The following is a 24,764-nucleotide window of genomic DNA, read 5'->3' as shown; positions in this document are numbered from 1 at the left end:
TTCCCTCTCCTCTCTTTTACACTGCCTCCAATAAAACCATACCACACTCTTTCTAAAATATCTTGTGCTCTGTGTGGCCAAGTTGTTCGGGTACGATTAGGAGAAATTTTGTTCCTTTTTTTTTATAGCATCAATACAATAAAGTTTTTTAGCAAACAACGAAAATATCAGAAAAGAAACATTCAAAAATATAATATAATAATGAATTTAAATTTAATTTCAAAATATAAGTAATTTACTAACTTGTGATTAGATTTAATTTCAATAAATACAAATTAAATGAAAACAACACCTCAAATTCCCTCCTCATAATATATAAATTTAATTTTCCATCCAATTTGAAATTCTTTTTTGTTTTTTGTTTTTTATTAATTGAGTAAGAGACAATTCTACCCTGCCCACAATCCTTCTCCTTGCCTCCATAACATTCTTTCACCAGTCAAAAAGAAGACAGAACACAGACACATGCTGTCTACTTCCCTCTCCTTCTCTCATCACTTTTCTCTCTAACAAGACCAAAACTAGACGATGTCTAGATCCTCTTCAACGTCGTCGTCCTCCTCCTCAGCAACGACACCGTCTCCTTCAATAAAACCCGAATCCTACTCTCACAGTCCAGTCCACTACGCCGTCATACTGGGCGACCACACAACCCTCACCCGCCTCCTCTCCACTCTCCCCAAACTCACTGATCCCACCAAAATCCACACCGAGTCAAACTCACTGAATCAAGAGCAACTCGCAGACAAAATCTCCTCTCTCGTCGACCGCCGTGATGTCCCTTACCGAGAAACGCCTCTCCACCTCGCTGTCCGCTTAAACGACCTCTTCGCCGCCAAATCCCTAGCAGCTGCTGGCGCTGACGTGTCATTGCAGAATTCCGCTGGTTGGAACCCTCTCCAGGAGGCATTATGTCGCAGGTACTCAGAAATCGCTCTCATTCTCCTCCGCCTCCACCACCGCTCCGCCTGGTCCAAGTGGCGCCGCCGCTTGCCTCGCCTCACTGCCGTGCTCCGCCGTATGCGTGACTTCTACATGGAAATCTCCTTCCACTTTGAAAGCTCAGTCATTCCTTTCGTGAACAAACTCGCTCCATCTGACACGTACAAGATTTGGAAACGTGATGCTAATCTCCGTGCCGATACTACCTTAGCTGGATTCGACGGCTTGAAAATCCAGCGCGCCGATCAAAGCTTCCTCTTCCTCGGCGACGGCGACCAAGCTCACTCCATTCCTCCTGGTTCTCTCTTAGTTCTCAACCACGATGAACGTAAAATCTTTGACGCATTCGAATCCGCCGGAGCGGCGATGAGCGAGTCCGACATCGCCGGATTCTGCTCCCAAACTAGCGTTTACCGTCCCGGCATGGATGTCACTAAAGCCGAATTAATAAGCCGAACGAACTGGAGACGCCAAGAGAAAACAGAATCTGTTGGCGAATGGAAAGCTAAAGTTTACGAATTGAACAACGTCGTTTTTAGCTTCCGATCTCGGAAAGTAATCGAAAGCGACGTCGCAGGAAGCGAACAGATCTTACCATTAGAGCTTGACGAAGATGATGACGGCTTCTTAGTAGCTGAAAATCCTAGCTTTCTCAATTTCGAGTTTAACAATGGAAATGAGAGTAAAAGGAGGCACAGTAGTTTTGTGAGGGAGGAGAGGGAGTTTGTGAGTGTAGGGAGGAAGAGTGTAGATATTTATCCGTCGTCTACGAAAACGGAGAGGAGGAGAGTGGTGGCGGTGCCGGAAAAGGTGAAGGAGAAAGAGTATGTGAAGAGTTTGAAGCCGTCAGTTTGGCTAACGGAACAGTTTCCGTTAAAGATTGAGGAGTTATTGCCGTTACTTGATATTTTGGCGAATAAAGTGAAAGCCGTTAGGAGGATGCGTGACCTGCTGACTACAAAGTTTCCGGCGGGAACGTTTCCGGTTAAGGTAAATTAATTAGTTAGTTAATTGCGTATTTAGGTTGTGATTTTTGGATTAGTGTTTTGTGTGTCGTTTTGGGTTCTTTTTTACTGTTATATTCTGTCGTTTCACTGGTATTTAAATTTCTGTTAGACTTCCGTGCAGTGCTGTGGTTCAAAGCCACGGAGATTTGTGGACCCATCATGCAAGAGGGGTCTTTCGTTTTGTGTTTTTCTTTTTTATTCATTTGACTTCTGATGTGTGAGATTAAATAAACTTGGAAAAGGATTAATTTGGTAATTCAATGATAATCATATGTTTCAAATTATATTATCAAAACGATCAATGAACTTGTGCATCAACTCTGGAGATAGGCTGCCTTGTTGTTCTATTGATTTCTGTGTGGGGCTGTAGTTCAAACCTATAGAGACTTGTTGACTTATGTTTTTTTACTCTGGTCATTATTGATTGATAATACTAGGTTAATTCTAAATTGATTTTAAAGTTAGATATTCAATTCTAAATTATTATTTTTTATATTTTCGAATCTGGTTAGGGGTTGAGTATAGTACCGGTTCCAAGTCGGACCCGACATGGGATTCGTGGGACCCATTTTGTGTTTTTGATACAAGCTAGGGAGAAGAAAAGGGGTGATGTGTGCGATTAGTGGAGAAGAAACTTTAGTGAGGAATGTAAGGTGGGGTTGGGGGCTTTTAATGGTCGGTGACGTGACGTGACGTGGGATACTGTGATCAGTTTTTGACCTGATCGACGATGATGGTGTATGGGACCCAAAAGATCCGATGTTTTCCTTTTCTTGGGAAGCAGGGAATGGAGCGGAGGCCAAAGGGTACCCCATGTTTGCTCCCTTCTGTATCTCCTCTGCTCTGATTTCTTTTCTTGACTAAAAAACAATAGTACCGCCCTGATTCTGCCACGTCTGACATGGCAAGATCAAGGGCTTGATGGGGAACAAGTTTTATTGATTTGATTTGGTGGATTATAAATGTGTTAACGATGGTGATGGTGGTTGGTGTTTTGGTGGATGCAGGTGGCGATTCCGGTGGTCCCAACGGTGAGGGTGGTGATAACGTTCACTAAGTTTGTCGAGCTACCACCTGTTGAACAATTCTACACTCCACTTTCTAGTCCAAGACTTTTGGGTGGTCATGAAGGAAGTAGAGTAGGATCATCAGATGAATCAGACAAACATTATCCATCATTGTCATCGTCCTCCTCAACGTCGTCGACCACATGGTTACAGCGAAGCAGCAGCCAATCGGCGAGCAAGCAGCACCGGCATAGTTCTTCAGTATGGGGGCAGCAGCAGCTACAAAGTGACCCTTTTGCCATACCAAGTGGATACACATGGACAAGCGTTGATGATCAGAAGTCGACCAAAATGAAGAAATCCAAGTCCACAAGGAAATCCAAGTAAAGATGGCTACTATAGGGCAAAGGCAAATGAGGGATTTAATTAGGGCAAAAGGATCGAGTTAGGAGATTGGTTGGTTGTGATTAATTAATTACTTCCGTGGATCTTTGAACTTGCAAATATATATAATGTAGATATCTCCATTCTATTTAATCATATTGAGCCTTTGATGTGTGGTTTATGACAGTTTTTGACAGCATTATGATTAGAAGATTAACTAATTAATTACTACAAGTTTAGGTTTTTGTCCCAAATCTTGTTGATTTTCATTGCTTTTTTGAATTAGATCATGTTGTTTTACCATCAATTTCATGACCTTGAGCAAAGGCCGACCTGTAAGAGATGCTAGTTGGCTTCAATTTTTTTTAGTTTTCTGTTTTCCGCTCATACTAGAATATCCATGAAATTCACTTAAAAGGTGGCGGGAATTCGACGATGAGGGTCGAAAAACAGTGGGACGTTCTTACATCACGACAATCATAATTAACAGCAGTAAACATGAAAGCAATAGCACTTGCTTGATTTGCCAAAAAAAAAAAAAGGTAATGGGGCATGTTGAGCCTGTTCAGAAATGGCAGGAGCCATTATTACTGCTGAGAAACAACTATCTCTTTATTCTTTTTACAGCAACTCAATGTTGTACCCATGCATAGGCAATCCCAGGTTTGTAACCACAGTTATGGTTGCGGAGATTTATGTGTTCTTGAGTTTAGATTACTAGATTGTCGAGTCCATGTACGGATCATTAAATCAATTTATATTAATTATTTTATTTAAAATAATATTTATAGTTTTGACCGGATTAACCAGGTGAAGTATAAATTATACTATGCTACTAGAGTTTGACTAACTTAATATAAAATCGGTTTAAAATGAAATCTGACCATGTCAAGCTCCGAATCACCGAGTCACTAAATGGAACAGCAAAGCTAACAATGTAATGTGAGTGCCAAAACCTCCGCAGTATTTGTTTCAGTGTGCTCCCCTGTCAAAGCAGGGTATTAATTGTAAATCGAATAAGAAGAGATTGAATCTGCAAAGTTATATTTTATTGAACCTTTGGAGAGAAATATATACAGATGATTACATGAGTAACTGTTAAAATAATAAAGCTATTCAATGCTACAATAATGCAGAATTCTAAGGGATTTGATTTACATTCAATGAATCATAAAAGGAAACAAATACATGAACAATAACTGTTAAACATATTGCAGCAGATTAACCTTCCAACACTCCCCCTCAAGTTGGAGAGTGGATGTCTTGCAATCCCAACTTGCGGACCATAGGAATGAAGAATTCCTTTCCCAATGGCTTAGTCAAAATGTCGGCTAGCTAATTTTCAGAACTCACAAATCTTGTTTCTACAGAACCATCTTGAATCTTATCCCTTATAAAATGACAGTCCATTTCTATATGTCTCGTCCGTTCATGAAAAATAGGATTCGATGCAATGTGTATCGCGGCCTTATTATCACAATACAATAATGTTGATTGTTGATGCAACACACCCAAATCTTTAAGTAAGCAACGAAGCCACGTTAATTCGCAACAAGCTCCTGTCATAGCACGATATTCTGCTTCAGCCGAAGATAGAGACACTGTCTTTTGTCGTTTTGATCGCCATGAAATCAGTGAGGGACCTAGGAATACGCAGTATCATGTGGTCGATCTTCTCGTAAGTGGGCATCCTGCCCAATCAGAATCAGAGTAAGCTCGCAGTCTGAGATCACTGGTTGCGGAGAAGAAGAGGCCTTGACCAGACGCAGATTTCAGATATCTCACCACCCGTAAAGCTGCTTCCCAATGATCCTTTCGGGGTTGGTGCATAAACCTGCTTAATATGTGAACAGAATATGTAATATCTGGCCTTGAAACCGTGAGGTATATCAACCTCCCAACCAATCGCCTATATCGCTCTGGATTTTTGAGTAACTCACTTTTGTCAGACAATTTTAGGTTGCGTTCCATAGGAGTATTGATGGGAGCTGCTCCCAGCAAACCTGCATCCTTAATAATTTCCAATGCGTATTTTCGTTGAGAGATAAAAGTACCAGCTTTGGATGTGGAAATCTCAATACCAAGGAAATATCTCAGTTTACCAAGATCTTTAAGGTGAAATTTTCTATGCAGGAATTTCTTGATATCAGCTATGCTCACGGGATCATTACCAGTAATTAAGATATCGTCTACATATATCAAAAGAACAGTAAATGACTTGCCTTGCTTTCTGATGAAGAGAGAATAATCGGCTTTTGACTGTTCATAACAAGCTGATTGTATGGCCTCAGAGAATTTGGCAAACCATTGCCGTGATGCCTGCTTCAACCCATACAATGATTTGTGTAGACGGCAGAATAAGTGTTCCTCCCCCTGTCTTCGAAGCCCAAGAGGTGGAGACATGTAAATTTCTTCGTGAAGATCACCGTGGAGGAATGCATTATTGACGTCAAGTTGATGAAGATTCCATCCACGGGCAGCAGCCAGAGCTAATAGACACCGAACTAAGATGATCTTGGCTGTTGGGGAGAAAGTATCCTGATAATCAATGCCAGCTAATTGTGTGAAACCCTTCGCCACAAGCCGTGCCTTGAACCGTTCAATTGACCCGTCTGAGTTATGCTTGACCTTGAAAACCCAACGGCAACCAATCGGGGTCTTACCAACTGGGAGAGGGGTGAGTGACCAAGTGCCATTGGCTTGAAGGGCTTGTAGTTCGGTCTGCATGGCTTGTTGCCATTCGGGATGAACAACGGCCTCAGAGTATGATTTTGGTTTCGTGACAGTTTCAATTTTAGCCACAAAAGAGTGATAAGCAGGGTTATATCTGTGGTATGAAACGAAATTGGACAGTGGGTATCGTGTACCTTTGATCGGAGCTGGAACGAGGGAGGTCGATTGATCGGAGTAAGCAGCGGAGCAGAAGTAATCGGCGAGTTTAATTGGAGGAACAATTTGGCGGCTGGAGCGACGTGGGGCTACTGGAGGTGAAGTTGTAGGTACTGGAGAGGTGTGGGTTGGGTCAGGTTCAGGCGAGATGAGGGATCGGAGGGGTATTGGTTCAAGCGGTGGAGACGAAGATTGTGGAATTGGATTTGGGGAAGTTTGTGTGGATGACAGGTCATTGGCTGGAGAGGGCGTGGACTCGGTTTGGATAAGTGGAGAGGGGCTGGGCTGAAGGTGATGATGTAATGGATCGGGAGGTGAGGCTGAGTTGAGGGGAACTGGGCTGGGCCGAAGGTGATTTTGTAAGGGATTGGGAGTTTGAGCTGAGGTGAGGGTTTCTGGGCTGGGCCGAAATTGAGGCTCAAAAGGATCATGGGGCGGGGTTGGAAGCGGGAGGGGTCCAGATTTGTGGGTTGATGAGTTTTGGGCAGAATAATGGGGCACATGGGAAGGGTTGACCGTGGCATATGGAAAAATATTTTCATGAAATTTTACATCCCGGCTAGTAAAGACCTTTTTTGTTGATAAATCAAATAACTTGTATGCCTTTTGACCGATTGGATATCCAATGAAAATAGAAGGAATGGCGCGTCGGTCAAATTTATGAGAAGTGTGAACATTAGTGGCATAAGTGAGACAACCAAAAACGCGAAGATGAGAGTATGAGGGTGGTTTGGAATAGAGAAGTTCAAAAGGTGTTTTGAAAGAGATAACCGGTGAAGGTAGCCGATTAATTATATGGACAGCCGTGAGGGCACATTCTCCCCAAAATTGTGAAGGGAGTTGAGCATGGAATTTTAAAGCACGAGCAACTTGTAAGATGTGTCGGTGTTTGCGTTCCACTACCCCATTTTATTGAGGAGTGTAAACACAAGAAGTTTGAAAAATGACACCTTTATCTTGAAAAAAAGATCGAAGTGAGATAAATTCTCCACCATTGTCACTTCGAAAAATTTTAATGCGAGATTCAAATTGAGTGAAAATATAACTGAAGAAATGTTGTAAAATTGATTGTGCTTCAGTTTTGTGACGCATTAAAAATATCCACGTAAAACGTGTATAATCATCAACAATGGTGAGAAAATAATTAGCGCCAGAAATAGATGAATGTCGATAATGACCCCAAATGTCACAATGTATAATATCAAAAGGCTTGGTAGATGAAATAGTACTAGTACCAAAAGATAGACGACTTTGCTTAGCCAAAGGACATGTGGCAAGCATTTTTTTGACTCAACGGAAAAATTCAAAAAAAATTTAGCGAGAAAACTTAAACGGGAAGGTGAGACATGTCCTAGACGATTATGCCACAGGTCGGTAGAGGAGAGGGTAAGGTAGCATGCAGGATGATTTGTGGTTGAGGAAGGTTTGGTGAGGTTTTTTTTGTCGCTAATGCCACCAAATAGTATAGGCCGTTTCGCTGTTTACCCAAACCAATCGTCCTCCTCGTAGCCAGATCCTGCAAAATACACCAATAAGGGAGAAAAGTCACTGAACAGTTCAAACTCCTTGTCAAACGACTGACTGACATCAAGTCGACTTTGAATGTAGGCACAGATAAAACATCATGCAGATAATAGACTGAATTTAAGGGTAAAGACCCTTTCGCAATAATATCTGCCTTGTCTCCACTAGGTAACAGTACAGGTGGTAGTGAGCAGTCCTTATTTTCATTCAACAATTCAGATGAAGATGTGATATGGTCAGTAGCCCCACTGTCAATAATCCAGTTATGGTTATCAAGTTCAGACAAACCTGGCTTTGTTACTGCATTGGTTTTTGAGCTAGAACTGTCCTCATGATTATTTAGGAGTGACAAAAATTGCTTGAGTTGAGTTTCTGACAACGAAACCGTGGGCCTTACCTCATCTTTGTGGGACATTTCAGATACCTGGTTAGCTAAGGGAAAACCATTGTGCTGATTTCCAATTGAGTGCTGATTTCCAATCGGGCTTTGATTTCCAATCGGGTACCCATTCATCCTCGCTTTAGGGTGTCTCGGTGGATACCCATTTAACTGGAAACACTTTTGCACCCAATGCCCCATTTCTCCACAATGGGTGCACTGGGGCCTTCCCCTTCCTGACCCAAAACGGCGCCGATCCTGGTCAAAACAGCGTTCTCCTTGCGGTCGAGTATCACGAGGCTGAGAGAAGCGATTCACGGAGTGTTGTGGGCGATCTGTCTCTAAGACAAAATTTCTTTTTCCTTGATTATTATAACGTACTGCCATGGCAGCACTCTCACCCATCTCCGTTTGTGCAACGCTGAGAAATCGTTGCTTTTCTTCTTGACATACCGAAGAATAAGCTTGGCGAGTGGATGGCAGAGGATTCATCAGCAAGATTTGGCCTCGAATTGCAGAGTAAGTGTCATTTAAACCCATTAAGAACTGCATTAATCTTTGTTGGTCTGCCTGCGTTCCATGTGTTGTGTCTGTGTATGAAGCCAATTCATCCCACAAACCTTTCAATTTCGTGTAATATGAGGAGATGGAGAGCTGCTCCTGTCGAAGATATGCAATGTCCCTCTGAATTTCAAATATGCGAGGCACATTGCTCTGTGAAAAAAGTTCCTGTAAATCTTCCCAGACTTCATGTGCGGTGGGATAATAGATTACACTATCTGCAATTTCCGGGTTCAATGTATTGATGATCCAGGAATGGACCATATCATTATATCGTGACCAGGTAGCATAGCCTTCAGGATCAGTCTGTTCTGAAGGAATTTCAATTGAGCGATTGACAAAACCGAGTTTGTTCTTGGAGTTTAGGGCGAGAGTCATAGCCCTTTTCCACCCAGAATAATTATCTCCATTCAGTGATTTGGAGACAAGGATGAGGCCTGGATGATCCGAGTGATGGGTGAAATATGGGTTTGAGATGTCAGATTTGCAGAAGTTTGATGCAAGGTCTGATTTGGACGAATCAGATGGAGCAGCGATGGTGCTGGGACTTGATAGATTGATTTCTTCATTGGCCATGACAGTGAAGGCAAAATTTCGTGAGAATGTTTAGGAAGGATTTTGAATGCAGAATTTTGATTTTAGAATTTCAATTTACGTGTGCTCTGATACCATGTAAATCGAATAAGAAGAGATTGAATCTGCAAAGTTATATTTTATTGAACTTTTGGAGAGAAATATATACAGATGATTACATGAGTAACTGTTAAAATAATAAAGCTATTCAATGCTACAATAATGCAGAATTCTAAGGGATTTGATTTACATTCAATGAATCATAAAAGGAAACAAATACATGAACAATAACTGTTAAACATATTGCAGCAGATTAACCTTCCAACATTAATTGCCTAAATCAGTCTATAAACTGGTACTATTAATTTAGCACAACTTTTTGTTCTTAAGTAACTGAGATTATGCTACTAAGCTAATCATTTTTCACTTGTGCTCATGCTTCCAATGGACCTCATTTGATGGCTTGTCTGGAAAAGATAAATGTAAGACTTCATCATCATCATGCTTCCCTTTCACTGCTAATCAAGTTCAAGTGGGACACAATCTTTCCATCTTCTTTTCTTTTGGTTGCCAACGGTACAAGGCTTTAGATGCACAAAATACCAGTTGTACTAGGCTTGAAATGATTAGTGGGGCTAGGTTAAGAAGAACAGCACTCTCTAACCATTTCCATTGTCGTGACCTTGAGCAGCCAACAACAGTGAAACATGTCTGCAGCAAACTAGACCTAATCTAAACACATTTCACTTCCTTACAAGCCATGCACTCACTAAGGGGAACCAAAGCCAGCTCCAAGCCCCTTTCTTTTCCTTCATGTTTCTTCTATCTTCTTGGACCCTTCGTCGTCCTCTTAATTTCCTCCTGCATGGCGCCTAGCTCTTGTCATACAGTAAATTTGGCTGGTTTTCTTTTCGGATTCCATTTACAAGTACTCTTGGTATCAATGCTCGATGGCTTGCAGCTTTGACGATGAACTTTGAATCAATTAGCATGGTGTGTACGTATAACCTCCCCGAGACCTATGCCAATGGTGCCATCAGGGAGGATCGATCGACATGGTTACCATTACGTGTGATCACCGTGAAGAAAATGAGCCCACGCCCGTGTTAGCATAACATGTTCACTTTCTTTTTTCTCAATAGTCGTCCATGAGTGGAGGATTTTTATCACTATATGATAATAACAAAAAAAAAAAAAACTTTAAATACTTTTCCTGAAAACCATGATTAACTGTAATTTATATTCGATATATAATTTTAGAAAAAAAAAATGAAAGTGGAAAGCAAGAATTATGATTATTTTTATTTTTATGTTTTGCTAAAACTCAATTGCATCGCTCGACTAGTTAAATTCCAAAAACTAAAATAGTATAGCGGGGGTTTGTTATCATTTTTCTTTCCCTTTTTGGAAGGGAAGAAATTATTTATGAACAATTTCTGTGTACAAATGGTTAAAGAGATAGGCCTGTAGGCCCGATGATGTATGTTTTTTCTAGGCTTCAAGCCAGGCCTTTTAATAGTTTTAGAACCCACCTGTGTTTTCTTGGGGCCCATAAGTCCTTTTGAATCCTAACGTCATTAAATGGGCCTTGGAATGAACACGAGGACTTTTTCACATGGCTTATATAAAACTTTTAAAGTCTCATCTCATGGCATCCAAATTAGAGATAAATTGAATTTCTTTATATAGTCTGTTTTATCATGTGATATGAAAGATTTCAGTAAATTCAAATGTTTTTAATGAGTTAAAGGGAAATCAAATTATTTTTAAATGATTTAACTTTTTGAAGGACATGATTTTCGATCAAATCCTTGACTATTATGCTAACTTAGACTAATTAAAGAATATGATTGAAATGTATTGGTATGATAAGGATCTAATTGAGATGGAAACTATGGACTGGGAACTTTTTAAATTAAGGCTTGCCTTGAAGTTTCTAGTGTGCCGTACCGCTACATTTTTAGTCGGTGAAAGCATCTTTAATGAGTGTGTTAGATAAAAAGCTAAATATTAAAAAATATTATTTTGATTTTTTTATGTTTATTTTGTACATTTAAAGAAAAAGCTAAACAAAATATTAAAATGTTTTTTTCTCTCTCATAAATACTATTCATACATATCTTTCAAAAAAAACTAAAACCAATAAAGTGGGACCACTAAAAAAATAAACAAATTAAATGTAATCATATAAAAAAAATAACATTAAATTTATTAAGAAATAATAAATTATTAGCTTCTTTCACTCTAATATAATTGGCTCTTCAAATGGTTTTTTTTTTTATTGAAATAAATATTGTAAAAAAAGCTATATTTATATTATTTAAAATATTATTTTATTAATTTAAGTTTTTAAAATAGGATTTTTTTTTTAGAGATGCTGACACTGAAATGAATGATGATATTGTCTTCTTGCCATGTACGTACAATATCTCCATCGTTGTGGAAATTATGTGACAACGAAATTTCAACCATGCTAGAATTGACCTTAGCTAGCATGTGAAGTGTTTCTTTCCTTATAGCAGCTTAACCCAACATGTCATTTGACACATGGGGTCCAAGGTAGTTGTTCATGAGATTTCTAGCAGCTGCCACATAAATTTGGATGCTTACTTGTGAAGAATTCTAGCGTGTGTATAAATGGAGATGGAGAAAGAAATTGTGTTTCCATATCAAGAACTCAAAGCAGAAAAAACCCTACTGGATCTAAAGAATTCGTTTTCGACATAATTTAAGAGCTTAATTGCCACAACTAGCTTCTTATCGATGGCTTTGTTGCCTGGTTTCCTTAGCTGCTTCTCGGATTCTGGCAGGTTTGCATGTGAAGGAGAGGGAAGTTCAGAAAGAAGATTGAACGAAGAGGACGAGGTTAAAGAAGACAAGTCCATGAAGACGAACAAGTCGACTAGCAAAAGCCGGCTAAAGATGCTCTTGGAATAAGATTCTCTCACTTATGATCAATAGCATTTTAGCTAGCTAGGGCATATAAAACTAAAGATCATTTAACATGTATGATAATAGCTTCTGTTTCATACACAGTAAATTACATATTAGAGTCCGATTTTCTAAGTGAATTCTTTCTATTTTCCCTCTTTGAATCTTCAAGGTAATCTTTAATTAGCAGACATATTTTATGATATAGTATTACTTCCAATCATGTATTGAAGTCAAAGTAAAGAAAATACACTTGATGACCAAATAGTCAATAAAATTAAACAAGAGAGATCATATGATAATTCAGTAATAATTAATAGCCAGACATTTACCTGAGATAGGATTGGCTAAGAGAGCTTTAGGTGTAAGATATCCCTTCAACTTGAAGCCCACAGATTGAAAAAGAAGAAAATGACGCTCCAAATTCCCCTCTTCACAAGTACTGCAATGTAATTAACTTTATCTTTCAAGAATATCATAATGTTTGCTATCATCATTTTCTACTCTATGCCCTAGCTCCTATCACTCTTCTTAGATCAACTTCTTTTTCTTTTTCCAATAGACTTTTCAACACCTACCTCTTCAAGAAAACAAAACGAGGTTAGGTGGAGGACTTAACGCAACATCCAAGAGAAAATAAATAGAAATATGAGGATTTGATTCAACTACCTGAGGAAATATGTGGTTTGTGAAGGGTTCGAAGCTGTGACAGGGACGACACTCATTGTTTTTTTATAGAAAATTCTTGTACATATATTATATATAATCCTCCCACCGATTCTCCTGTAAATAGACTAGTAGACAACTCTATCACATTGTGGGATGATTGGCAGATGGGTAAAAAAGGATGCATTGTCCTCGACATTAATTTTCATTTGTCTATCAAGATTTGAATTTTAACTTAATTGCTGTAAAATCAACAAATATTAAATACATGGAGAATCATATGCGGTAAAATATTATAATGTCTCATACACTAACTCTAAGGTCACTAGCTCGATATATTATTGCAGCTATATGATATTGTGGGATGATTGGCAAATTAAAGAGTAGACAAGGATGTAGTGATCGATATAATCAAAGGAATCTAATTGACTCACTATGATATTGTCGCATATGCACCCAACTTTCTTAGCATTCTTTATAAGGCCAGGATAGTTGTGTGTTTTAAAAATATTTATTAATTAAAAATATGTTAAGATAATTTTTTTAATTTTTAACATTGGTATATTAAAATATAAAAAAATTAATTTAATATTTTTTAAATAAAAAATATTTTAAAAAACAAAAATTACTGTAATATCAAATACGCAAGTTAGCATTGACATATTCTAGAACTCATTATCTTTTACCTAAAAAATGATACCTTTGAATAATACAAAGGATATTTCATCAAAGAATCCCATCATCACACGCGGGTTGTGTGCACATCATGAACCTTTTCTGCTGATCATACTTTCTATTTAAATAAGAGCAAAAGCTTTTAGGTGTATCCTCAAACCTTTCCAAGAAAACCGAATATATATATATATATATATATATAGAGAGAGAGAGAGAGAGAGAGATAGAGAGAGAGAGAGATTTTTATCCCTGTCAATGTCCTTCAATCAATGTAACTATATATAAATTTTTAAAAATATTTTTTACTTTAAAATATCTTTTTTCTCATATTTTTTCTTTTTATTATTTACATCAAACACATTAAAACTATAAAAATACTAAAAAAAACATTAATTGAATAAATTTTCAAGTAAAACACACCTAAAAATATAAACTATATATAATACTCTCAACACACTTTTAAAGTACCTTATGTAAGTTACGTATAAATATAGTTTATATTTTTAAAATAACTTGTTAAACTCATGATTTAAGTCTTGAAATCAAGATAATTTTATAGAAAAAAAAACTTAAATTAACATTGATTAATTTGTCAAACTCATAATCAAAATTATAAAATTGAGATATCTCTATTAAAAAAAAATTATGAAACTCAATTTATAATAAACTCATTGTTAAAGATTAATGATGAAAAAAAATCAATTTTAAAATAGAACACAATAAAATAACCCGAATTTACTACTAAATATAGTATTTTGTGAATAGTATAAAAATAGTATTTTGTGAGATGATAAATAATAATAAAATTACGAATAGTATTTTGTGAAATGGTCAATTATAGGGGAAAAAAATGTATAGAAAAATTTTAAAAATAAGTGTGTGTCGGACGGAAGTGCAAAACACCACTAAATATAGTATGATAACGAGTTGCTTTCATCTTTCACGAACTTTCCAAATAAGCCGAGCAATCCAGGGACTGCAGTGGGGTTTCAGAGGACAAATAGCCAGCTCAGTGTACTGTAAAGAATCTACACAATACCAATAGAGCAATTCCATGTCATCGTTCACCCTGTCCTTCTCTTCTTGTCTTGCCTTAACATGGAGATTGCTCTTATCTGGTAAGAAGATTCTGCTTCACAAAGCCAAATCTAACCATTTTTGGTTGCCGGAAAGTAAAATTGCAGGCTTTTGGCCCTACCAAAGTGAAAAATTCATGATAACGGTGACTCCTTTCCAAAAACCTTTGTCCAAGATAACCATGCGCCATTACTTTTGTCATGGGTTTTTTCCAAGTATTTTTAATTCAAAACATATTAAATAATTATAGAAAAAAAAAATTTGAGATATAAACAATTGCCGCAAATGTAACATCGTTCTTCACATATAGTAATCAAAACATGCAAGGAAGAAAACTCTCAAAATGGGATATCACAAAACCACTAACCGAAACCTAATTACTATTAGACAAAATTAGGGAAACATTCCTGACTAAAATTGCTAGGTTTGGCTTTACTATAACAACTCTGTTTTCCAAGTATTAAATAGCCATTAACAAATGTTGATAGCAACATGGTTAGATATGACTTTACCGGATTATTATTTAAAAAAAAAAAACAAAGTTGTTTTTATTTTTTTTAATATGTTAAGCCTATGGTTTTAGCCTTAAATAACATTGATTTCAAGGGATGAAAAACTACTTCCTATGGTTTAAAATGCTTAGCAATACTCTAAAATGATTGAAAGAATCAAAGAAAAGAAGAAGGGTGCATTCTAGTTTTATTTATCATTATGGTTTTATCAATGTCATTTCCCTGTCTTCCATAAGTTTAAAATTTCCCAATCTTACCTCTACAGTTGTCAAAATTCTTCAATTGTGTTTTTTACAACGAAATTATTATAATAAATCTCTCTTTTCATCATGTTTTTGTTACTTTTTCTCCCATTCTTTCCTCTCGAATCCCCATAAACCTATAATATTTCACAAAAACACCTAGCAGCCTAAGAAAACTCAAAATCCAAATATATATATATATATATATATATATATATATATATAGAATTGTTAAGGGGGAAAAATACTGACATAATACACTTGGGACCTGCTAGGTATTAAAGTGAAACATTGATAAATCTTCAAGGGTAGAAAACTAGAAATAACGTTTACCCCACCACAAGATAGAACCACCTCCCACCCTCTTCTTTGGTAATACCTGTTAAGAGATTGAGTTTACTTGTAAATGCATACTAGAGACATTGAAAGCAAGAAAACACATTTATTTCTCATTCAATGCTGTCTCTTTAATGCCTCTTTCTCTTGTAAAGCCTTTTCTCTTTTGTATTTCTTTTTAATTTTTTTCTCTCTCTAGATTCTGTGGAAACGAGTAGCCAAAATTCTGGCTCACCTACCTCACTAACAATCTCTTGTAAAGAGCCTTTTTTTTTTTGGTCGTCAAATTCTTTTTATGAAATAACAAAAAGTGAAAAAGATCACTTCTTTTCTTGATTTTCATTACATAGAGAGACCATAGAATTGTGGGTTTTAGTTGTATGGGTTTTTTGGGTTAGTGGGGTCCATTTATTTGAGTCTCCTTGACAAATGCTGTAGGAGATTTCACCAAAACTCACCTCCAACAACCCCATCACCAACAACCCTTCTCTTATGTTTTCTTAATGCCTTGTTGGTGAGGTTGTTTTGTTTTGGTTTTGGTTTACATTTGCATATACATTGTGAAAGTTGCAATCTTTTTTACTCTTTAATGGCTTTAAGGGCTGCTTCTCCCATCTGGATTAGCCCTTTAAGGCCTCATTCTAAAGTGGGCGTGTCAGATTTGGGGTTGAGGAGATGTGTGGATTTGAGGTGCTATTGGGATCTTGAGAGGGTTCCTAAATGGGAATGTTGTTGCTTAAGTGTTTTGGCTCAAAGAGCTATCACTCCTGTTGAAGATGAGAAGCCTTCAGCTCCTCCGGTGGATACCTCTGGGGCAACTGATCAGGTTCAGGACACTCAGTCCAGAGGGTTTCACAAGGATTTGAACCTCCTTCCTAGTGAGTTATTATATAATCATTCACTGTTTTTGAAGTTAAGCTGTTTATTCTTCTTGGATTGTTATATAGTGAATTACTGTTTTAAATTTACTAGCTTTGTATGCTGTAGAATAGAAAAACAGCCTGCTTTAGTGTAAAACAGGACTTTGATTCACCGGTGGATTACTAATTTACATGCGTCTGTAGATGAACATTCAATTTGGTTTGGATTTGAAAACCAAAACATAATCAATTGGTTGGCAATGCAGATTGATTTTCGGTTCTGTTCTATAGTTTTTGTGGTTCTCAGCCAATGTTATTGTGGTTACAGCTGGGATGATGGGATGGATTTATCTTATTTAGCTGATAGAATCAATTATGTGTTTCCATTTATATTTGGAAGATAACTAATGATTTGAAGCTATTAGGATCATTTTGAATGTTTATTCAATTTATGGGAAGAAGATTAATTCAGAATCTTGAAATGCAATATATGATGCTGATTGTGTTGGATGCTTATAGAGGGCATGCTTTTAGGCATTTTTAGGTTTATATTACAAGAAGAATTTGTTGAGAATTTGTATTTCCATAGAAGAAGATTTATTCAAAATCTGGAAATGCCATATAAGACGTGATCAAGTTGGATGCTCATAATGTGCATGCATTCAGGCATTTTTAGGTTTGTGGAAGAAGATTTTGTTGAAAATTTAAAAATTCTATATAGGGTGCTAGCCTTGTCGCAGATGCTCGTCGAGTGCATGTAGTTGAGCATTTCTTGGTTTAATTTTCGTGTTCTGCATGCATAATTGGACTAAGGATCGATTTTTATAGTAGTAATTAATTTAATTCCTTTTCAGTCATTAATATGAAATTAGTGGTTTCCATTATTTGTATTAGTTTGTCCACTAGTCTGGGTATGTTAGATCTTTTGGAGGTTTGTGATGGATCTTATTCATACGAATAGCTTCAAACCATGTGATGGATAATTACCATGTCGCCTATTAAGTTAGTCAAAGCAATAACAATGCATTGTGCCAGTGCAATAATGACAAAGAAAATCTAGTAAGCTGGTGTCGATTTCCAAAACTCCAAAAAATGTTCTTTGATCCATTTTGCATTTTTGCTATGTATTGTAGAACCGCTGTCCGCTACAGATCTTTCTTCTTCTCCTGGAAATGGTGCACAAGTACGGGTTGCTTATCAGGTAACCACTTGGATATTCTTCTCCCTAACATCCATGTCTTTTGTGCTATTCTTATGTTTGCTTGGATGCCCACTTTTAGGGGATACCTGGTGCATACAGTGAGGCTGCTGCGCTAAAAGCATATCCAAAGTGCGAAACTGTTCCATGTGATCAGTTTGAAGCTGCTTTCAAGGTTCATAAATTTCTTATGCATCACTTTTCTTTGTTAAACTAAGCTACAAATGATTGTCACCAATATTTTCATGTGCTCAATTGACCAGGCAGTTGAACTCTGGTTAGTGGATAAAGCAGTCCTCCCCATCGAGAATTCAGTGGGTGGCAGCATCCACCGTAATTATGATTTACTCCTTCGTCATAGGCTGCATATAGTAGGAGAGGTGCAGATGGTAGTTAACCATTGCCTTTTGGGATTGCCTGGTGTACCAAAGGAGGAATTGAAACGTGTTTTGAGCCACCCCCAGGTTAGTTGTACTCAGAGTTCTGCTCTCACTCTTACATTTTTATTAGGTCCACATACAGTTTTTACGAGTAGATCTTATATGAATGTTAGACAAGGGAATAAATACCCAGTTTATTGATTTACTCTTCTGAAAATGGTGTTTTTTCTTGCTTGCATGAGACAGTAAATGGAGATAGGCTTCTCCAAAATGTTTGATCTAACGAAGAACAATATCATGATTTGCCTTGAGAAGTGCATCCGATTACATACAAAATTTTAATTTTGCTGATATTGTTAGTGTCATTACCATTATTGTTTTCCTTTACAAGTATAACTAACGATTTTCTGGATAAAGTGATACTAAATGATTTGGAAAGCCAAACTTTGCATGCAGGAATTTATTGGAAGTTTGTTTTAGATTAGGAGACACCCTCCAATGAATGGTTGTGTGCTAATTTTGGTTTGTTTTAGAAAACATCTACTGATGTATACCATGAGATTCAGCTGTTAGATATAAACACTCATCGATAGATTAGGAGACACCCTCCAATGAATGCTTGTACTAATTTTGGTTTGTTTTAGAAAACATCTACTGATGTATACCATGAGATTCAGCTGTTAGATATAAACACTCATCAATTTGTGGTCAAAGTGCTTGTGAAATTTCATTTATTACTAAAAACTTTGGAGCTCATTCCATTATGGTAAATCATTTCTAACCTTGTATAACACCTATTAACTAGTGCTAATCCAGCCAATGTAGGGTCATTTTAGTGTGATCTAATTACTTTCTCAACTTTTGATTCTTGACATTTCGAGCATTTGATCTTTAAACTTTATATGAGACCGACTAATGATGCTTGGACTTGATGGTTAAATTCAAAAGTACATATGATGCTCTATTAAAAGATATTCTAACTTGTAGGCACTTGCTCAATGTGAGATGACTTTGACCAAATTAGGTATCATCAGAGTTAGTGCTGATGATACTGCAGGTGCTGCTCAGGTAATTTTCAGATCCTTTAAATCTTGTTTTGACTAAGCTTGAATCATGCTATAGATTGTCTGTGTACCAAATGTTAAAATATTCAAGGACAGATGGTTGTGGCAAATGGGGAAAGAGATACTGGAGCAATTGCTAGCGCTCGTGCAGCAGACATCTATGGGCTCAGCATTCTATTGGAAAAAATCCAGGTAAGGCTTCTCCTTTAAGTTTCCCATGACTGTTTATTGCATGAATTTTAAAATTAAGTACTTTCCTCATATTGAACTTAAATTAGCCTGATTTTGTTCACTTACACATGTTAGGATGATGATGATAATATTACCCGCTTTTTGATACTTGCAAGAGAACCTATGATTCCTGGAAGTAACAGGCCCCATAAGGTACTATTACTCACCTCCCTGTCCTGTATACTTTCTTTTAACATATCAACAAAAAAGTTGTTATAAACATTTGTTACCGAGTCATGATTTTTCCCCATCTTAGACAAGCATTGTTTTCACTCTCGAAGAAGGTCCTGGCATGCTGTTCAAAGCTCTAGCAGTGTTTGCTTTGAGGGACATCAACTTGACAAAGGTAATTTTTCTAATAGCTAACATATTTTCCCCCCTTAACTGTGTCCAAAAAACCAATTTCTTTTTCTTTTTGACCAACTTTCAGATCGAGAGTCGCCCTCAAAGAAAGCGTCCATTAAGGGTTGTTGATGACTCTAACAAGGGAAGTGCCAGGTTAGTGCTAACCTTTTTTATGAAGGTTTGCAAGTTGTGACGTTGGACGTGAGCTAACCTACTATTTATATCTGGTGGTCGATTCTGTTGATGAAAATCAATGCATTTTATGATGAATGATTTGGAAAAACCATCAAATAAAATTGAAAAGGAGAATAACACTAGAAAAAGATATGGAGAAATAGGTAGTTAATAGCAAAACTAGGAAGTAAAAAATGTATATACTTTGGGTCAATGGAGCTTTGTAAATTATGAAGAATACCTGTTGAAAGACCCGAGAGAGAGAGATGTAAAATGCAATAGTTACATATTACCATGCATTTTCCTATATTTAATGCACCTGTAATGACCAAGATGATGACTGGAAAGGATTTTTTCTTTATATGAAAAAATGCTGCCGATAACCCTGTTCTTCTATCAAGCAAATAGAACCATGGTTAGAGTTGAGTGAGATAATTTCTCAAAGCACTCTTTTATGTCTCTATGATATGAAGAAGATGAGATAAACCATTTCATGAAACATTCGGAATGGAAGTCTTGTGCTTTGTCATTGTTCAGAAAGCTTGTCATTTTTCAGAAAGTGTATATATTTTTCTGTTTTCTTATCATTGAGACTTGAGACATTTCCGTGCTCAATTCAGTGCTGAAAATATACTGTTCATCTCCATTTACCTATGCACCATAAGTTTTGCATTATTGTCGATATGCAAAATATAGACTTCACTCAACTGAACCTAAAATGAATTTTTGGTGAATCTCGAGTTTCTCATTTCTTTCTAAGACCTCTGCAACTAAATGGTCTATGCTGTCTTCTGTAGTTTCAAATGTAAACACCATTTCTTGAATTCTGGATTCTGTGTAATAGTGATGATGTATTTCTGGTGACAGGTACTTCGATTACCTTTTCTACATTGACTTTGACGCTTCCATGGCAGAACCTCGGGCCCAGCATGCTTTGGCACATTTGCAGGTCAGTGAGTCGTCTTAAAATTTCCTGACACTTCTGAGAAAAATCATCCTTGTTATATTTCAGAAGCGAACCCCTGACTATATGTTTCTTCTTCAAGCTTCTACTTCGTATAATTCTGCATTTTGAATGTACTCTCTGATATATTGCCTGTTTTTTCTTTCACATACCCTAAACCTCGAGCCAGAACTTGTTAACTGCAACTGAATTTATTTTGGATTTTATTTATCTTCGCCCAGGAATTTGCAAGATTTCTTCGTGTTCTTGGCTGCTATCCAACAGATGCAACTCTTTAGGTGGTCACTGAACCTGCAATGAAGAGATTATGATTTAGCTTTTGTCACCGTACATATGCATGCTTCTGATAAATCTGGAGGAAGGGAGATAACTGGGATGGGGTGAAGATATGTTGAGGAGAGATTACTGGGATATGGTGAAGACTTGTTGATGAGATGTTTGTTTCTCTTCGGCATGATCTCTCTTTCCATTTTCAATTTTCTCTTTCAAAATTCTTGCAAAATTGAGGTTTCTTGGAGTAAGCTGTAACAATTGATGCCTAAATGGTCTCCGAGGACATTCCCTCGGTTTCTTGAAATAATTAGTGCATGAGACGTGTAAGCCGCCGCCGCCGCCCGCGCGCCCTGTCCTCCTCTATTTTTGGATCTGAAAGATTTAATAACATGGTCTTCAAAGCATTTATAGTTTTAGGCATGCTTTCTCTAGTGAATGATCATTTCTTCCCATTATTTACTGTCATATGTTAAAGGACTGATTATAAATGCATCTTTTAGAGCAAATATAAACAAGTAGCTCCCTCCCTCTATCCACTTCCGACCACCAGGAATCATAAGCCTTGTTGCACTTGTTAGTGTGGTGTCAGGGGTCGAGGAAGATGCCATAAAGTTGTTTGATTTAAGGTCTTTAAGTATTAGTTTTATCGAGATTGGTTGTTATTAGAGAATATATTAGCATTTCTAACACACTTTATCTATAGTAAGCTGTATTATGTTGTCTAAATGCGGTTTGAAGGTTTTTATGAGTTTTTAATTGTTAATCTGTCTATGATTTAGAATGAAGATTTTCAAATATATTATAGGCTCATGTGCTCAAATTAATTCTTATAAAAAGGATCCATGTACATGTCCTTACATGGCTCGTGTGTCGTGATGAAAAGTACTTTAAATTAAAATTGATAAATATTTAGAATAATTTTAAAAATTTCTTAATCAATTCTTAATATTTAAATGCTAGTCTATGTAGGTCCAATATTTATACTAGAATATTTATCATTAATTATCAAAAATTAAGATTTTATAAATTATTAAAATATTAGTTAAATTCTCATGGTTTCAATAAAAGTGATTGTTAAATCTAGTTAAGAAAAATAAAACATATCATTTATTTTATTTAAAAAAAAAACAAAATATAATTTTTATTTTTATTTTTGAGAGATTTAATGGTATATACCAGACAAAAAAAATTTTTTTTATATTACTATTATTATTTTTTATATTTTTAATATTTAGTTATTATTTATTATATTTTTTTTGCAACGCTATATTTGACAAAAAAAGATTTCTTGAAATAAAAACTAACCAAAATAAGTTTAAGGAGTGTTTGTCAAACACCACTATAAATTAAAAAAAAAAAAAGTGACAAACTAAACAGGGCGCCTATGACTAACACGATTGGGTTGCCCTGAGTGGGTTGACTCGACATAGTTAACACAAATATGTTGACCTGAATGGGTTGACCGGACAACAAACCAAAACAAAGACTCAAAACCAAAACAGATTCAACATAACAAAAACATAAAAAATCAAAAATTTCTTAAGAAAAACAGATCAAATACAAACAAAATGAAGAACACGAAGAACATTCTAACCTAAACCCAAAAACATGAATATCAATCTAGACCAGATCTCAAGCAATAAAAAGTAAAGTTTTGTGCACAACCAAGAATAGATCAAGAATCAAGTGTCAGTTTTCTTTGATTATTACTCAAACATTATGATTTTTGTCAAGAATAGGTTTCGGTTTAAAACCAAAATCCTAAGATTAAAACCCACAAAAATATATTATTGATGCTTGAAAGTTCTAGATTATTTATTAATAATGATATATAAACTTGCAGAAACCAGAATTGAATCAAAACAAGCTCTAAAACTAGCATCCCCAAAAATATTCTTTGAATGAATATGAAGAATATGAACCTAGTATCCCAAAAAACCTAAAAACATTGTTCAATCCTAGAATGGTCATTTAAGGCCTCTAAAATATATTTTCTTCTGCAAACCACAATACTAATGACAAACATAATTGAAACAAAATAGACTAATAAAAACAATAAAAACATGCTTAAATCTTCATTCCCTAAATAGCCAACTCAAAACAAAAGGCATGCTTAAACAATCTAGGTTTTAAAATTGACATTTTGACATTCCATAGGGCTAAACCACAACTTAAGAACCTGAAACCATACATTAACTAACCAAAAAAAATCAACATTTTGCTACCACATTTGGTAGATTTCAAATCTAACTAAAATGTAAACATAACGTACTAATTCAATCAATCCAGCAGATCTCATGGACTCCACTTTCAAGGTTTGTAAATATATACCTTCTAAGCTTGAAATCTTCAAGTAAGAATTGATTTCTATTGCTACCTTCCTTTCTTTTTATCTCTCAACTCAACAAAACAAATTGAAACCTTGAAATCATGAATTGTATTTCTTAAACCTTAACTAAAGTTTTTTTTTCCTCTTCCTTTTCCCCTGGATTAAGAGCTTTTAGATGATTTTGTTAGGACTGTAATAAACCAGAACTAGGTTGGTTTCACCACTAGATCAATGATTTGGATTTAAGTGGTTTTGTAACAAATTTGAAGACCAATGTGAAGTGTTTTTGACCTTTTGATTTTGAGAGAAAGGTTTTAAACCTTGATGAGAAAAATCTTTGAGTGTTTTATGTGTGAACACACTAAAGAGTTTGGTATTTTGTGCAAATGAGTGTCTCAGTTAAGGCTAATTGAGTTGGTCACTCTCCTAGCTTCACCGAAGCAACTCCGACATTAACGTTGCATGAGACCATCTGAATTTGGCAGAAAGGGTGCATATCTTTTTGTTGGATTCATTCTTGCTTAATTTGGAGGTCTGTTGCTTCACCTTTATTTATTTGAAAATGTCAACTCAATCAGTATAGAATATGAAAATGCAATAATGAATGATCGTGGACAAGATATTGTTGAGATAATTGGAGAAAATAGGATGTAAACGTTTGATTTCATGGAAATGAGGTTGTAGATAGGGGTGTTTTTCAGTTGAATGGTGGTGGTTACAACCTCTGAAGTGATTGGAAACGTCATATTTATTCGCCTGAAAATGCCTACTCAATTAGCCAAAATTGTCGAAGAAAAAGATGCACAATATCCTGAACAACATCTTTTAGCTCAACTCTACAAATTAAGGTTTTTGATTTGGGATCTGACAAACTTTAGTTTACTCTCTATTCTTCCAAATTCTTTTAATTTTACTTATAAGTCCCTTATAAACTTCTAATTTCATCTGTCAAATTCAATTACCAACCCTAAATTTGAGCATCCTTTACAAGTTGGTCCTTAGTTTTTGATTTGTTTAATTGAACCCCCCCAGACTACCATCAAACTTTAATTTTTCTTTGATTTCGCTCTTGGTTTCAACAAATGCAATCCCTGAAGTTACTCGTCTTTTGCAAGTTGATCCTTGGTTTTTTATTTATTCAATTAAATCCTTAATTTTTCATTAATTTTTAATATTTATGCAATTAAACCCTTGATAAGCTCTTAAGAATTGCAATCTTGCCCCCAGATTTTAATTTTTTC

General features: G+C 36.2%; 2 protein-coding genes across 2 annotated transcripts; both read left to right on the top strand.

The window, feature by feature from the left end:
- The first annotated feature begins 458 nt into the window (after window positions 1-458).
- Window positions 459-3,498, top strand: LOC118039678 (uncharacterized). Its single transcript, XM_035046443.2, has 2 exons — window positions 459-1,932; window positions 2,957-3,498. Exons 1-2 carry the CDS (start codon window positions 529-531, stop codon window positions 3,341-3,343), a joined length of 1,791 nt encoding a protein of 596 aa, XP_034902334.1. The 5' UTR covers window positions 459-528; the 3' UTR covers window positions 3,344-3,498.
- Window positions 3,499-15,733: 12,235 nt separating this feature from the next.
- Window positions 15,734-21,610, top strand: LOC118039677 (arogenate dehydratase/prephenate dehydratase 1, chloroplastic). Its single transcript, XM_035046442.2, has 11 exons — window positions 15,734-16,583; window positions 17,699-17,766; window positions 17,846-17,938; window positions 18,027-18,227; window positions 19,131-19,211; window positions 19,304-19,399; window positions 19,514-19,591; window positions 19,695-19,784; window positions 19,869-19,936; window positions 20,825-20,906; window positions 21,143-21,610. Exons 1-11 carry the CDS (start codon window positions 16,295-16,297, stop codon window positions 21,197-21,199), a joined length of 1,203 nt encoding a protein of 400 aa, XP_034902333.1. The 5' UTR covers window positions 15,734-16,294; the 3' UTR covers window positions 21,200-21,610.
- The last annotated feature ends 3,154 nt before the right edge of the window (window positions 21,611-24,764 follow it).

The sequence above is a fragment of the Populus alba genome, chromosome 11 (assembly GCF_005239225.2).
Source record: "Populus alba chromosome 11, ASM523922v2, whole genome shotgun sequence".
Classification (NCBI taxonomy): domain Eukaryota; kingdom Viridiplantae; phylum Streptophyta; class Magnoliopsida; order Malpighiales; family Salicaceae; genus Populus; species Populus alba.
This window is presented reverse-complemented; position numbering and strand designations above follow the sequence as displayed.

What these genes read in the sequence shown, in the direction of transcription:
- LOC118039678 (XM_035046443.2), top strand. Translation starts at nt 529, where the DNA reads ATGTCTAGATCCTCTTCAACGTCGTCGTCCTCCTCCTCAGCAACGACA. An exon ending in CGGGAACGTTTCCGGTTAAG is followed by an intron (nt 1,933 to 2,956) that starts GTAAATTAATTA and finishes TGGTGGATGCAG; the next exon opens with GTGGCGATTCCGGTGGTCCC.
- LOC118039677 (XM_035046442.2), top strand. Translation starts at nt 16,295, where the DNA reads ATGGCTTTAAGGGCTGCTTCTCCCATCTGGATTAGCCCTTTAAGGCCT. An exon ending in AGTTTGAAGCTGCTTTCAAG is followed by an intron (nt 17,939 to 18,026) that starts GTTCATAAATTT and finishes TCAATTGACCAG; the next exon opens with GCAGTTGAACTCTGGTTAGT. An exon ending in GTGTTTTGAGCCACCCCCAG is followed by an intron (nt 18,228 to 19,130) that starts GTTAGTTGTACT and finishes TCTAACTTGTAG; the next exon opens with GCACTTGCTCAATGTGAGAT.